The sequence below is a fragment of the Artemia sp. Qi Xiang Cuo genome, chromosome 4, assembly GCF_049724085.1.
Source record: "Artemia sp. Qi Xiang Cuo chromosome 4, ASM4972408v1, whole genome shotgun sequence".
Taxonomy (NCBI): Eukaryota; Metazoa; Arthropoda; class Branchiopoda; order Anostraca; family Artemiidae; genus Artemia; species Artemia sp. Qi Xiang Cuo.
Window position 1 is genome coordinate 21,123,039 of NC_142797.1, and position 16,873 is coordinate 21,139,911.

The 16,873-nt window shown below is 36.2% G+C and overlaps 1 protein-coding gene across 1 annotated transcript in view; it reads left to right on the forward strand.

Moving 5' to 3' along the window:
• Positions 1 to 16,873, forward strand: part of LOC148952876 (uncharacterized) — a 182,181-nt gene that overhangs the window by 42,111 nt on the left and 123,197 nt on the right. The window contains exon 4 of the mRNA XM_089087456.1: positions 4,922 to 5,134. Coding sequence (XP_088943582.1) covers positions 4,922 to 5,134 — 213 coding nt within the window. The remainder of the gene's footprint in view (positions 1 to 4,921; positions 5,135 to 16,873) is intronic.

Sequence of the window (16,873 nt, forward strand, 5' to 3'; positions counted from 1 at the left end):
GAGAATGAAACAGGAAGGTAAAGCCCTCCTATAGGATTATGCAGATGCTGTGAGTGCTTTAGATAAAGAGGAATCGATCAAGTGGACAGCCGACACATACTTATATACATTATTAGTATAGATGGTATATACAGTAAAGATGTAAAAGGCAGAATACCTAAGGCCTAGGGTGTTTCTTATAAGAATAGGAAGATAAATCTGCGAACTGATGTTAGAGTATTGAAAGCTAATGTAATGACAGTGTTCAAGTAGTGTTCTGAAACATCAGGTACTTCGTAAGGCCAATGAATATTGTAAAACATTTTCTAAAAGGATTGTCTAAGGAGAGTCTTAGGCTCTTGTTCGACCAAATGTATATCAAACAATAAGTTGTACTTGGTTCGATCCCAGTTTCTAGGGCTATAGGGCTATTTGACCACGTTTTACGGAATGGACGACATATTTCAGAACAAAATCCTCCTTTACTAAGGAAATAAGAGGTGTTCTACATGGAAATAAAAAGACACGTGATTTTTGTGGTATCCTTGCGATGCTAAGGAAAAAGCACTTTACAATATACTTTAAATATTAGATAGGGTTTTAACAAATTTAAAGGTTAGGTATTCTAGTACGAAAGCTGTTTTTGTTGATATACTGGTTTTATAATAAAGCATGTGATAATTTGAATGACTAAGCAGTTATAAATGAAGCAAAAACTTGACACTTGAAAAAAAAACTTTAGGCAAGATAAAAATCACTAGAAATAGTAATCAATTACTAAGGGTGGAAACCTGCTCTTAAGCCACGTAGCCCAGAGACAGAAAATTGATTTTTTTTTTTCTTATGGCGTCTATGAACAAGCCTTGAAAATGTACTCTGGTGCTGATCACTGTGAGATAGTGATCACTGGAAATATTTCTAGAACTATATCTAGCGATCACTAAAAATATCCGTCCATATGGGACCAAACAAAGCAGGGTCAGGGACATACTTCTAGAACCAACTAGAACTGAATAGGAGCAGGGGCAGATTTAAAGGTTTGATGCTTTTAGGCCCAAGCGCTTTTGCCGCTCCGTTTTTGTCAGATTTTTGGGAAAATCCCCGAAAATTCGGGGAAAGTGAAAGCTCTGAACAGAATGCAACTGTTGAGGGAAAAGTAATGAAAGAGAGAAGCGATATTGAACTCTAAGCTGCCATTCTTGGGAGACATTCGACATTTTATAAGTGGCCGCAGAATTCTTGCGTTGTTTTAAAATCACTTTTCAATGAATAGGCAGTGCGGCGGCGGAGAGCACCTGACACTTTGACGATAAATCACAGCCGTCCAGTTTTTGTTCAGAAAACAGTCACGGTGATATTTTATTGCACTCCCTGGCATTTTGTGGCCCTAGGGCCGGGTCTAGTGGGTCTATTGGTAAATCCAGGCCAGTAAGGAATGGAAAAGAGTTACACTTTGAATAGATCGGGATGAAGGAGGAGTGTGTACAGCTCTGTTAGCTTAAGGTGGCTTAATGCTGCATTCAGTTATTGATAGCAGTTGTAGCAGTAATTACATTTTATGCAGCTGGAAGGAGATAAGTGGTTATTTCTACATAATTTTGCATAGGATTTCGTACAAAATTAAGAATTAAAAATGAATTGTCTGTGCCTATCATCAAGGAAAACAAAGCGTCGAAAATATTCCTTTAACAATAGAAAAAGAATGACAAATATTCCATAATAGTCTATCTATTGGGAGAAATATAATTTTTTATTATTATTGCATGTGTTTAAGTGCTGTCATAAATCAATACAAGCTTTTGCAACGTTATTTTAAATCGTTCATACCTGAAAAGCAATTAATTATTAATTTTTCAAAATGAAAAATGTTTACCATTTTACCATTTTACCAGTTTACCATTTTTCAAAAGGATGGTTTTACTGAAAGATTTTTCAATATTCTACTTATTCTACTTAGCTCCAATTGGGAATACTGTTTATTATTCCTTAACACAGGAAGTTAACTGCCATGATATAAAATATCTAACACTTTTATTCCGGGTCGTCAAGCTAGTTCAGTTAAGTCCAATTCACTTGCGTGTTTTGCTAGACATTAATTTTTAAGCATAATCATAACCAATCATAATGTGACATCTTTTCTAATAAGCATCCCTGATTGGTCCAAAGTCTTAATGTCTAGAAAACAATGTCTAGCTAAGTAAACAAAACGGTAAAGGGTGTCATTAAGGAGGAAGGAAATTTTTTTTATTACAGGCTTCATGACTCCATCACAGATGATGATTTACCGCTATTCCTGGTAATTACCTCATTTTCTAACACTGAGGTATTTGTTATACCTTCTGTTGAACGCGTCAAGGGAAGGATTTTCCGGTATTATCTCTGCCGGCAATCATTGCTATATGGCAACCGATTGCCGTAGTGAAACTTTGTTTTCAGATATTCTTGGCGGGGAGTACCCTGCTCAAGGTAGTCCTAACGAGCTGTACTTCGGCGAGTTGATCGCAAGGGCTTCGCTCTATCAGGAACAAGCTTCGATAGCTCATCTGATGGAGGGTTTTACAAGTACTTGTAGAAAACCAACAGGTACGCCACATCGAGACGTTTCTGGATAAACTGTGGGGTTTTAGCTTTCGTGTTGCCAGAGGGCGCTGCAGGCACTGATCTACTTTGAATATGTTGGAGTGGAGCGATGTGGCTTTTTGGTGCACCAGCGAAGAGAGGACATGCATATTCCATGACAGGCCTGATGCACGAAGTGAAAAGTGGCAGAATAGAATCATCAGGGAGAAGACTTTTGCATCTTAGGATAACTCCTAACTTCTTGTAGCAAGAGGATCTAATTTTACTGAGATGCTCATTCCATGAGAGATCCAAAGAGCAATTAACTCCAAGTAGGTGTAGTGCATCAACTCGCGTTATTGCCTCTCCTTTGAAGACGAAATCAGGATGAGCCCTCATATTACGCGCCTTAGAAATTAGGAGCTGTTTCGTTTTCGATGCGCTAAAACCCGCAAGTCAAGGGCATCTTGTCCATGCGTCACGTTTTTCAAGGTCATTGCCTAAAATCCCGTGGGGTCTACATCGGATCTTTCGTCTCCTGCAATTGATGTTTTTGTTGTCGTGTCATCAGCGAAGTGGTGAGGTTTTTTCACAAGGTTGTCCCCTAGGTTGTTTGTGAGCTTCAAGAAAAGAGTTGGCTCAAGAATACTTCTTTATGATACTCTTGATAAAACTGGGTGGTCTTTTGATATGAAGCCGTCGACAACAACTTGCAACGATCGTTGACGAAGAAAGTCAGCAAGCACCTTAAATAGTCGACCATGAATTCCATAGGCTTTCAGTTTGTAAAGAAGTCCCTTGTGCCATACACGATGAAAGGGTTTTGCGATGTCAAAGGAGAGAAGGCGAATATCGTGCCCCTGAGAAAGAAGCTCAACCCACTCTTGATACTGTGCAATCTGAAAGTCTAACCTACACCGTTTTCTTCGAAAATCTTATTGCGTGTCTGCCAATAACAGATGTGACTCAAGGTATTGTAAAGGGTCTTATTAATGACGCTTTAATAAAATTTACCTACGCAGGACAGAAGACTTATTCGGTGATATGATCCTACATTAGTAAGGTCAGAATATGCCTTTGGAACAGGGACCAGATGAGCAGTTTTCCATGCTTTCGGTAATGATCCCGCTGCAAATCATTTTGTTTAGAGAGAGGCGAGAGGACCAGCAAGTTCAGGGGCACATCTTTTAAGAATGAAATTGGGAATCTTGTCAGGTCCAGAAGCTTTGGTGACATCCAGCTGGCATAGCGTTCTGAGCACCTTCCTAATATTTATGTTAACGCAGGTGATTTTTGCATCGGTTCGTGGCGGAAAGGGGGAAGGGGAGACTCCGTCCTCATCAAGTTAGGAGACCTTTGAAAAGGCTTGTGCAAGAGCATCTGCCTATTCCTGGCATGACTGGATCATCGTCCCTTCAACATGAAGCGAAGGAATTGACGTTGATTTATATGACGGTAGGGCTTCTTTGACGACCCTCCACCACCGCACCAGTATTGACCCAAGGCTTATCTCGAGATGAGACTTTTTACTGTTTTTGATGGGACGAATTGTTCAATAGCCTCTGTAATTGCTTTTTCGTAAAGTGCCGCTGCTTTATGTGGGGCTTCTTTTAAAAATTTACTCCAAGGCTTTGCCGATAAGAAGTTTCGCAGACCATCTCAGTCTGTGCAGTGATACTGCCTGATGATCCGCTCATGCTTTACAGGTGGAGGTATTTTCATATTTCAGAGCTATAACTGTCGCTGGCAAAAGGATAGCTTTCGACACTAAAGGAATCCGAATGATCATTTAAGAAGAGATCGACCCGGAAGGATCCATGAGGGCCCATATAAGTGTCGAATTCAACAAGGTGTTCTAGGCCATAAGCAAGACTCAAGTCTAGTAGAGCTACGCCTTCCGCATCAGTCGTACAACTTTTCAGCCAGTGGCCAGGATGAATGCTGAAATCACCTTGGATTAGTATACTTGATTTAGGGAACTTTTGATTCACAAATTCCAAGCAATCTTCCAGATGTTGGGTGATTTTCATCTTTGGTGGGTTATAGACTGTACCAATAACAAACGATTTGTTATCGAACTACTAATAACAAATTGCACTTCAGAATGCCCCCCTGAGATTTCTAGCTCTTCCCTAGATTCATAAAAAAACATTTTTGGTTATTTTTCGAAAAAAAAAAACGAAAAAAAATAAAAAAATTGCCTTCTATCTAGGTTTCGAAAAAACACATTTTTGTATTTTCATAGAAAAAAAAAATTATTATCCACTTCCCCCTTATTTTCATGAAGTGATGTTCCTAAAAAATGGTGCTTAAAGCATTTGTCGACTAAAAATACGACCGGGCTTTCCCAGCTCTAAGTTGACCCTGCTTCTTTTTCGTTTAGACAAAAGTTCACCTTGCCACTCAGTGGAGTGTTTTGGGGGAACGTGTATGAATATAAACAGAACAAATCACGCCTGCCTCTGTCCTGTATGCAGTGATGACAGTGATCCAGTCTGTGGAAGTGATGATAAAACGTATAATAATTTGTGTAAGATGAACAGACACGCTTGTGGAACAGAGACGAAGATCCTATTGAAGCATCGAGGTGAATGTAGTAAGTAGAGTTCTTGTGTATCGTTGCCTTTTTGATAGAATATATTTCTCTTATATAGTTGAATCATATCCAAAACTATACTTTCGGAGTCGAATGATCATTTCACACTATGCTGTAGAACCTTTCATACTAGCATTTCTTTAAGAACCCTTCACACTACCTTTTGGCGTTACGTTCACCTCTTCAATCTAGATTCCACAAATATTAGTAATCCAACGTAAGAAGTTACGTTAAAGTAACCGTAAGACAAACCGAAACGCAAGAGCCTTGAGGGAATAATTTAGACAAATATCAATTTTTAAGTTTACCTTTACAAAGCAGAAACGGATCTGTACATCGAAAAAATAATTGAATTTGTACAAGTTATAAAGTTTTTGTTAAGCTCAAAAGACACTGATTTCAAGAGAAAAATCATTGAAAGTAAATTGACTTAAAAAAAAGGCGAACATTTTCTCCTGTGAAAAAATAGGGAAACCATACTTTCCTTACTGATTATATTCCTCAAGGATAGCTGCAGCAGCGAGTACCAAATCATCTTCACTGTTTATGTTTTCTTGGTGCCACGTTTTGTGAATTCAAAGCGTCTACGAATCATGATTGTGATCATTGTCTGGGGTGGTGTTAAACTTAAATTATGACAAAATAATGTTCTAGTGTGAGGGGGATAGTTTTGATGTGAAGGAAGAAAGAACTGAACATGAACCATAACAACTTTAGTATAAGCATAACATAGTCTTACGTTTTAAATATAAAGGGTCGTTAGGACTTTTGCATGATTTGAAAAAATACCAATTTTCGAGCCTGACGGAATTCCACCTAACAACTCCGCTTCATTTTTTGAAAATGACTTTAATGTATTTTGATACGGTTTCTTCCACTAACTCATCCAATTACGAAGGAGTTTCGCGGATTTTTTCATTCAATTAATATTATCTCCTGATCCCAACCTATATATCTTGTACTACCGCTTTTGAATCTTTATTGTGTAAATTTATATTTCTTTGTTTTAACTTTCGTAGTTTTGACAAGTAGGCTATCATTCAAATGTAAGATTTTGAGTCATAGCTTTTTGAATTTCATTTGAAAAGTCATGGTTCAGGTTGTCGGAAAAGCTCTAATTTAGGTTATGTTATTTTTATCGTTCCAAGTTTTTCACCTGAAAGGTTAATAATTTTTGTATCATTTTATTTTTTTCTGTCTCTTTGGCGTTTAAGACCTCACCTAAAGAATCTACTACATTCAGAGGTCTGTCAAAATAAATAAATTTTGATCAATAATTGCATTTTCCCACAATGATAGAATGTTTTTGAAAGGCTTGGCAAGATAATCAATAACTATATAATTTCAAATAGCATCGTTTTAACTCTGGTAAATAAAAATCCCTGGCCAGGGGCGTCGCTTGGGAGGGGCAAGGGGGGGGGGGGCAGTTGCCCCCCCAGTAATGTGGAGAAAAAGTTATTTTATGGCCCATGCTCCTTGAATATTCAAAACTAGACCCCTATAGCCCCCCTCCCCAATGAAAATGTTGCAGATTTGCCCATATCCCTAGCACTTTTTGTTAAAATGATATTGAAATTTCAACAAATTTAGTCCACCAAAAATTAATCTTAAAAAATTGGCTTTGGTTGGTTTAATTTTTTTTTTCTTGTTATTGCTCCCATCAAAAGCTCTTCAAAGTCAAACTTAGCATTGAAATGCAATTGAGGCTAAAGTTACTTGCAAACTAAATAAGGATTAAACTAAATAGGTTCCAGCATAATAAAAAGAAGATTACCCACTTATGAGTTAATGCTTGGGGGGGGGGGAGGGGTAAATTCAAAGGTTCCGTAGACTCCACATTTGGTATACTTAGTAAAGTTTATATCTAATGAACAAAAACTTAAAGCCGTTAGAGCTATTCCTTTAGGGTTAAATGTTTTTCGACCCTAAGATAAGTTCAAAGGAATATATACCCGACACAAGTTTAAACTGAATTATGATTCTTTCCCCGGTTAGTATTAAAAATATTTTATATGTTATAAAACATTTCTTTCAAAATTTTGAAGTCAAGGGAACGACAAGCTTTTATACCCCTAACATTTGAGGAGTTAGGTAGAGTTTTTAACACATAACTTGCGTTCTACATGTATATTAATTTAAAAAAACTTTTTCGACAAGATAAGTTTTTCAAAGAAAAGCAAAGCTTTCATTTAAACTAAAATGAACAGAAATAAAGGCAAATAATCTTCCGAGCGTGAAACTACCACAAATCACCATCAATAAGTAAACGGAAGTCAAAACAAACAGAAAATAAAATAAATAATCGAGTCAAACTCAAAACTAGCAGAAATTAACACGAGTAGGACACCCTCCATGCCTTCTGAAGGCCGGAACATAATTTACACTTTACTGAAAACAAAATACATTTTAAATGTTTTCACTTTTTTAACTTTAATAAATAAAAAAATATTAAAACTTCAAGAAATAAATATCAGTATATATATATATTAAACTGGCAATCCACATGGTTTTTTTTTGTAAAGTGCAGGTATGTTTTGGTCTTCAGAAGGCATGTCGGGTGTCAGCCCTACTCATTTTAATTTCTGCTCGTTTTAAGTTTGATTTGTTTATTTATTTTAATTCCTGTTCGTTTTGGGTTTTATTTATTTTTTAATAGTGAGATGTGGTAGTTTTACGCTTAGTAGGTTATTTTACTTTATCTCTGCTCATTTTGGTTTAGTAGAGCCCTTTACCTTTCTTTGAAAAACTTATTTTGTAAGAAATGTTTTCTTTTTTAATGAATTTCGGATCGTATTTTGTTGACATAGTCTTTTCATGAAAAAAAAAGCATTTGAAATCTTTCTATTTTTTTTTATATATATATAATAACCCATAGTTTTGGCTTGGCATTTGTATGTAGGTGAAAATTTTTCAATAGGTTTTAACACCATACACCCTTTTGAAAATCAGGACATTAATAGTATTATTTAATTTAGTTTTATGTCTCCTCAAATTGACCCGAAAAGTTAAACTTAATACCATTCCCAAAAATTGTGCCTATACTTTTTGACAACCTGGATACGCTTACGCCTATTTTGGTTTAGTTAAATAGTAAGAGCAGAAGTAGTAATAGTAGTAGCCACGAAAGTTCCAAAGTAAAACCCTCAGTCATTCTTGGGATATTGCGGAGATGTCTTATTCCCAACCAGAATATACACAGTGCCTTTTGATTTAGTTTTAAAGCAAAATTTAGTTTTAAAGCATAATGGGCAAAGTGCATAACTTGGGTTGATGACATACCCAAAGTCCCCAGTGACATAGTTAATTTACCGTTCAACTCTTCTGAACAAAATTACTATCTCAGAATTTGGATTTGATGTGTTTGGAAAACTAATGAGCTTGGGAGGAAGGCTGCTTGCCGCCCGATCAGTTTTGACTCTTAAGAAGGTTACTAGAACTTTTAATTTCCAATCGAATTACCTCCTTTAGTAGTTTCTATGATACTGCTATCCATGAAAGCGCTGCGCTGCCTATGGTATTGCATATATGTCCTTTTGAAAACTTGCACGCATATAGTTTTTTCGTTTAATTGAAACTCCCCCTCAACGTTCCCTAAAAGTTTCACCTTAATACCCTTAGCGCCATTAGTTACAGCAATCGTAGTTTTAGCATAAATAGCATACACGGGGTGCCTTCTGGCTAGTTTAAAATCTACCACAACTTACCCTGAAAGGTCCACCTTAATAAGTTGAGCCGTTCTTGAGATGCTGCTGTGTCACCCTTTTTACAATCTGCGTGCTCATAGTTCGTTTTGATTTAGTTCAATAACAACCTAAATATTCCTAGAAAGCTTCAATATAATACGCTAAGCTTGCGTAGTAGCAATACTTGTAGTAGCAGTATTAGCATTAGCAGCAGTATTTATATAGCACCTTTGATATTCTTCAACACTCCCCCCCAAAAAAAACACGCTGAAAGTTCCAACTTAATACCATAAACTGTTCCTGAAAGATTGCTGATTCGTCCTCTTGACAACCTGTATGCGCGTAGTGAGTTTCGATTTAGGTCAATATTGTTTCAAAATTCCAAAAAAAATTCGCTTTAGTACCCTTAGCTTTAGTAGCTGTATTAGTATTACCAGTAGTGATAGTAGTAGCACTAGTAGTAGTACCAGTAGAATTCATAATAATAGCCTTAGCTTTAGTAGTAGCAGTAGTAGTAGCAGTAGTATTAAAAGTAGTATTTGCAGTAGTAGTAGTATGAGTAGAAGCAGTAGCATTAGTATGCGAATATTATCTTTTGGCAGGGGTGTCGTTTCGGGGGATGCAAGGGGGGTAGTTACCCCACTCCCAATAATATGGAAAAATATTATATAGCCCATGCCTCTTGACTATCCGGATATGAACCCCTCTTGCCCCCAATAAAAATACTAGAGCTATGCCCCCGTCTATTGGTTAGTTCAACACTCCCCACAACAAGCCCTGTAAGTTTCAATTTCGCACACCAAACCGTTCCTAAGATATTGCTGGTACGCGCTTTTGGCAACCTGCATACAGACGGAGTGTTGTGATTCAGTTCACCTTCCCCCATCAATATTCCCTGAAAATTTCATCTTCATACTCTTACGCATAGTTCTAATAGTAGACACAGTAGTAGTATTACTACTAGTAGTTCCAGTAGTACCAACAGTAATAGTACTAGTACTAGTAGTGCCAGTAGTACCAACAGTAATAGCACTAGTACTATAGTACCAGGAACAGTATTAACATATTGCCTTTTAGTCAGTTGAACATCTCTCTCATCAAATCCCGGAAGTTTTAACTTAATACAATTAGCCGTTGCTATGACATTACCGATATGCTTTATTGATAACCTGAATAGCCTATTCATATACTTCCCGAAATTGTCATTTTAATAGAGGCCCAGCACCCGTGGGGCAACTGTTTCAAGACAATGGTTGGAAACTAGTCTAATCTGCAACTGGTTTATGACCATTTTACAACCAAAACGAAACGTGTCTCCGCCTGCGAACGCGAGGAACTTATCCAGATTTCATGTTCCTTGATTTTAACTATTATTTCTCCACTAAAATGCCATTTATTTCTAGGAGTGGGCTAAAGAAAGGGAAAGAACAAATCGCATAATTATTTGAAATGACAAAACAATCATTAACATTGTAAGATCTTCACAATTTAGTTGTCAAAACAGGCCTAGAACCTCCCTGCCCCAACGCCTCTCACTCATACATTTCCATTTGGCTATTTTCAGTACTCTTTTACTTTTCGTTCTTTGCTGTTAAGGATACTCTAAAGGCCACTACACTCTTAAGATTCATGCAGTGTGGTAAACTGTGTTCAGTTCCAACGAGGAAGACTTAATTGATTACCACAGTTTATAGAATTAGCAGTATGATCATACCCTATCTCACCCATTATAAAAACCCGGACCAAGGTGCGAGTGCTCCAGAGAACGTTTTTGCAAATAGAAACATAAACGGCATTAGATCTTTTCACGGGTAGACAAGTCAGATTTTTCTTGGACACGAAACATATGAAAACCCGCTATTACGAATAATGCACTTTGTAACCATTTCTCATTGATTGACGGAAACAGACTAACCCACTAATGCACAAAGAAGTGGGAGGAGCTTTTTGTTCGTACCGAGAATGAAGACCAGAAATGATCTGCGATAAACTTACTGGATAATTCTATAAACTGTGTTGATTACTATGAGTACTGCAGGTTTTGTTGGGCTCAGGGGCAGTATTGGGTCCATTCCTACTTGGAAAAGAGCAAAGTCTCGTGTGTTTCTAGCAGCAAAAGAATTGTCTGAAATAGGTAGAAAATTTATCGCATTTCACAGAATGTCGAAGGAATCTTACCTGGAGTTGACAGGGATTGTACGTCCGTTCTTCGAAAAAATCACTACAAAGCATTGAAATACAATAGGTTTAATACCATGACTGAAGAAAACACATAGGATAACTTCAACAAATAAAAACAAGGAGTTGATTTACAATAGGCTTAAAAACATAAATGAATAAAATTTGTAGTTATATATGATACCGCTTGAATGTTTCATTTACCTAATTAATCTAATGAAAAGCCATTCAAAGAAATGGTTTCTTTGTACTCTAGGTCAAAATGTGCAGGCTTTGAAAAACAAAATCTAAGTGAATTTCCTGAGTTTTCATTGTTTGTCAAATTCACCATTTATTTTCAAACACTCTGCAACGCAACTGTGACCACGGCTGGAGGTTCATACGGAACCGGTTTTAGACTGATTGGAAACCAGTCTCATCTAGATTGCTCTTGGGTGGGTACCCACTCTACTTCAAGGCCATGGTCACAAAACAGTTGCGTGCTTAATCGGTTAGCAATTCTAGTCTCAAAACAGTTGCCCCGTGGGCGCTGGGCCTTAGCCTTGAAAGTAGTTGCATTAGAAGTAGTAGTTGGAGTATTAGTAGTAGTAGTAGTAGAAGCAGTAGAAATAGTATCAGTTGTGGTGGTATCAGAATTAGTACTAGTAGCAGTAGTAATAGCAGAAGCATTAATTGTAGTAGTAGCAGTGGTAGTAGTATTACAAGTAAGCATTCTCTGAAAGTTCTAGCTTAATACCCAAATCCATTTTGACATGCGCCCTTTTGACAATCTGTATGCACATAGTGCGTTTTGATTTAATTCAAGTTTTTCTCAATTTTCACTCAAATTTTCAGGTTCAGCCACTTAGCATTAATAGTGCTGGTATGATAGTAGTAGGGGTAGTAGTAGGAGAAGTAGTAGCAGTAGTAGTGTTGCATTAGTTTAGTAGTAGTAACAGTAGTAGCAGCAGTAAGTAGTAGCAGTAATAGAAGTAGTAGCATGTACATGTTGCCTTTTGGTCAGTTGAATATCTCCATCACGATGCCCCGGAAGTTTCATCCTGATACTGCAAGCCGTTCCAAAACTATTGATGATAAGTCCTTTTGACGCCCTTATCATATTAATAATTTTAGCCTTACAAGTAGTTGCAATTGAAGTTGTAGTTAAAGTAGTTTAGTAGTAGCAGTAGTAATAATAATAGTTGTAATGGTAGTAGTAGTAGTAGTAGTAGCAGTAGTAGTGTAGTAGTAGCAGTAGTAGTAGAAGCAATAGTAGTAGAAGTAGTAACAATAGTAGTTTTAGTAAAATTAGCAGTGGTAGGAGTATTAGTAGTAACATACATATATTACCTTTTGGTCAATTGATCATCCCCTTTAAGCTTTACCTGAAAGTTCCAACTTAATACCAATGTCCATTCTTGAGATACACCATTTGATGATCTGCATGGACATTATGTGTTCCGATTTAGTTCAAATTTAGCCTCAATATTCTGTCACATTTTCACCTTCATACGCTTAGCCTTAATAGTAAGAGTATCATAGTAGCTGTGGTAGTAGGAGTAGCAGTAGCAGTAATAGTATTGTATTAGTAGTATTAGTAACAGTAGTAGCAACAGTATTTATAGCAGTAGTAGTATGTATGCGTTGCCTTTTGGTCAGTCGGACATCCCCTTCATGATGCCCCGGAAGTTTCATCTTGATATGGTAAACCCTCACAAGAATATTACTGATAAGCCCTTTTGACGATCTTTACGCACATAGTATGTTTTGACCACAGTTTATATAATTAGCAGTATGATCATTCTCTATCTCTCCCATTATAAAAACCCGGACAGGGGTGCGAGTGCTCCGGAGAACGTTTTTGCAGATAGAAACATAGGTGTTATCAGATCTTTTCGCGGGTAGACAAGTCAGATTTCTCTTGGACGCGAAACTTGGCTTCAACGTTGGAACACTAATTTTGAAGAAACTAATTTTAAATTAATTTATTCCAATACATACATGAAAATCAGTAGTTAGTAGTGTAATGTTATTATTAGAAATTTTTAGGAATTAAAAATAGATTTCGAAGTCTCAAGTTGGTTTCAAAGGCATTTTGAGAAAGTTTCTGCCAAAATACGTGTTCCAGGGTAATTGGACCGCTAATGGCAGATCAAATGAGAGGAGTTGTTTGTACGCGCCGATATAAATATAAATATATATATATATATATATATATATATATATATATATATATATATATATATATATATATATATATATATATATATATATATATATATATATATATATATATATATATATATATATATATATATATATATATATATATATATATATATATATATATATATATATATATATATATATATATATATATATATATATATATATATATATATATATATATATATATATATATATATATACTACGAAAACTTTACGAAAAAGAAAGTTTTTTTAAAGAATAGTAAAGGCCATATTAAACTTAAGATCAGTAGAAATAGAAGCCTACAATAATTCAAACTAAATTCAAACAGATAATTCAAACAGAGGTGTTTATTGTTTAAAGTTCAGGAAAGGTCTGCCCATTTCATATGAAAACATTGATTGAAAACAAAACTAGGTTTATCTAGGCTCTCCGCCAAAACAGGTAACTAGATTTTTCAAATATCATAGGAATTACAATCTGAGAAAATAAATATCACGACGTGAAAAAAAAGATAAACTATCCAGTTGCGGATCCAGAGGGGGGGGGGCGAGGGTTACCCCCGTAAAGTAGTCTAAAGTAGAGGAATTTACCTAAATAACGCCCGTTTTAATTAATTAAAATTGCTCCTAACGTAAGTTTGTCGGTTCAACCAATTTTGCGCCCCCCCCCCTAAAAAAATCCTGGATCCACCCCTGAAACCATCACACCTACTCCACCAGTTATTAGAAGAAGAAAAAAATCCTTATTTTCACAAATTTCATCAACCCCCCCGCCCCCTTTTTTTTATAAAATCCTACAAAGGCCGATCAGTTGAGTCCACGTAAATAATAGATTAATTCAAAATTTGTATTTAAATTAATTAATACCTGTGAGATGGGACGCTTGCAAACCACTTTGGCTGGCTCACCAAGTTTTTTTCTGCTTTCGCAATTACGAATAATGCACTTGGTAACCATTTCTCAGTGATTGACGATAACAGACTAATCCGCTAAGGCAGAAACAAGTGGGAGGAGCTTTTTGTTCACACCAAGACCGAAGACCAGAAATTATCTGCGATAAGCTTACTGTCTATAAACTGTGGTTTTGACTTAGTTCAACTTTCACCTCAACGTTTCCTCAGATGTTTATTTGAATATCCTCAGCCTTTATAGTACTCGCTGAAGAAGCTGTAGTTTTAGTGGGTGTAGTGGTAGTAGTAGTAGTAATAGTAGTAGTAGTAGTAGTAGTGGTAATTGCAATAAAAGTAGTAGTAGCGTGCAAATATTGCCTTTTTAGTCAATTGATCATCTCCCTTGTCATTTCCTGAAATTTCCAAATTAATATAATCAGTCGTTCTTAAGTTACACCCTTTTCACTACCTGTATGCACATAATGTGTTTTGATTTAGTTCAACACTTCTCAAAGCATTCTCTGAAAAGCTCACCTGAATGCCCCTTGTCTTTCTCGACACTAAAGGTCAAACATGCCCACCTTTCTCAATAGCATAAACTAGATGTAAACCATGGATGATTTGCCTAACTTACAGCCCTTGCCTTGAAGGTTGGTTGCCTCCCGATCACTTTTGACTCTTGAACAGGACGCTAGAACTTCTGATTTCCAATCGAATTAACCCCCTCCAAAGTTTATACCGTCACCCCTTTCATAAAAACCTTACATATTAACAATGGGGAACTAGCACAACTTATAGCCCTTCCCCATTGAGCTATGGGGACGGCGGTTGACATCCCCAAAGAGATAATTACTGGACTTTTCAACTATGCTGAACAAAATGGCTATATAAAAACTTTTGTTGGATGTTTTTGGGGAAGTGATGGTTGGGGGCTGGTTGCGGTCCAATCACTTTCAACTCTTAAAAAGAGCACTAGAACTTTCCATTTTCGACATTTATTATATATATATATATATATATATATATATATATATATATATATATATATATATATATATATATATATATATATATATATATATATATATCACATATATATATAGGCCTATATACATTTATATACTACACGTAAGGAGAGGTTTCACTTGGAATTTTGAAGTTGTGGTCGTGTGCCTGAGGGGGGATGTTTGTTCCCTGACACTTGTATTAGTATCTGTTCCTCTTTGTTGTTGAACAGCATAGGGAGAATTTCTTTTGTCCTCTAGTGGCTTATAAGATATACATTTATCGGGTATGACAATGGATACTGCAAAGTATGACAATGTCAATAGTCCGGTATCCTATGTGTCCTGCATACCCAATTATTTGTGTGACCCATCGTGGGAGTTTTTGTGGTAAAAATGTCATGAATGGTAATATTTTATTTAATGCCATATTTAAGCAGAATTACCCTAGACTTTGCTCACTTTGTAAAATTTGGTATTTACCGACTTCTAGTTTATCTGAAATCCTTGGAAAAGAAAAAGAGCTTATACATTGAAAGAAGTAGCTGTATCCATGCTCGAATATAATTCCTTTGAAGCTTGATAAAAAAAAAAATTACAAATCCTTTCACCAACGTAATGTAGTAGTATGTAGTTGTAAACAATGGATGAATTGCCCAACTTACAGCCCTTGCCCCGAGGGCTGGTTGCTTCCTATCACTTTTGACTCTTAAACAGGACACTAGAACTCCTGATTTCCAATGGAATGAGCCGCCCCCCCCCCGCCGAAGTTTATACCATCACCCCGTCCCTACAATGTGTATGTAGGGGCGGAATGGACTCCAAATTCAGCTCCCTAAATGCCAGGAGCTATTCAATTTCATCCATTTTTTTACACTTCTCCTGTTTTTCGACTATGCGTTAATTTGCCATCCCCCAACCCAATTTGAACGTACTTCCTGGCTTCTATTTACCCTTTTGAAAAGTTTAAACCTCCTTTTACAACGCGAATCAGATCCTCATCTCAGATGCAGAGACTATCAACCGTCAATCTAACAGCTCGATCTTGAAGAAGACATTATTTAATGGACCCCAGTACAATATAGTTTAGCTACATCATGGGCGTTTTCTTTCTGATCACTTATCTTTTTTTGAAGGCGGTATAACCTCAGTAAGCGTGTACTTTATAGCTCACAATACTTAGTAAATCTCTCAGTCAAATTTGCATTTGAATAACTTCAATCATTTTGTATTTGTAACATTTCAAATATCACACTAATGCGGGCTCTCCAAATAAGTAAGCTAAATAATTTTGATTTGAAAGGATCATGCTTCTATCTGTGTATAATGACCTGCAGTAATGAGGGTAAAAATGCCTCCCTTTCAGGTGGGTAAAATTTTAATTTCGGCTTTAAAATTCCCCAAAATCTACCAACCGTTTGCCAACTATCGAAAAGGGAAGTTTTGTAGACCATACCTTTCATCAGGGTATATATAAAGTTTTTTTCTTAAATTTACAAAAAACGAGTAATTAATATCCAGAAAGTGATAATGGAAATTTTCATTTGGGGTAACTTCTATTTTTTTTTCTTTTTTGACTTGGTTATTTATTTTAAATTTTGCTTGTTTAAAGTTTCAACTGTTCCTCCATCTATCATATAAGCATAGTATTTCAACTAATAGAGATTAAAGGCATGGAGATTTCCAGTCAAAGGAGATTAAATGAACAATTAGATTTAAATTGAAATTGGGGCTTATTAAAAAAAAAAAAAACTTGTGTTAGCCAAGATCACAAGAATATATTTTGTGAGGGGA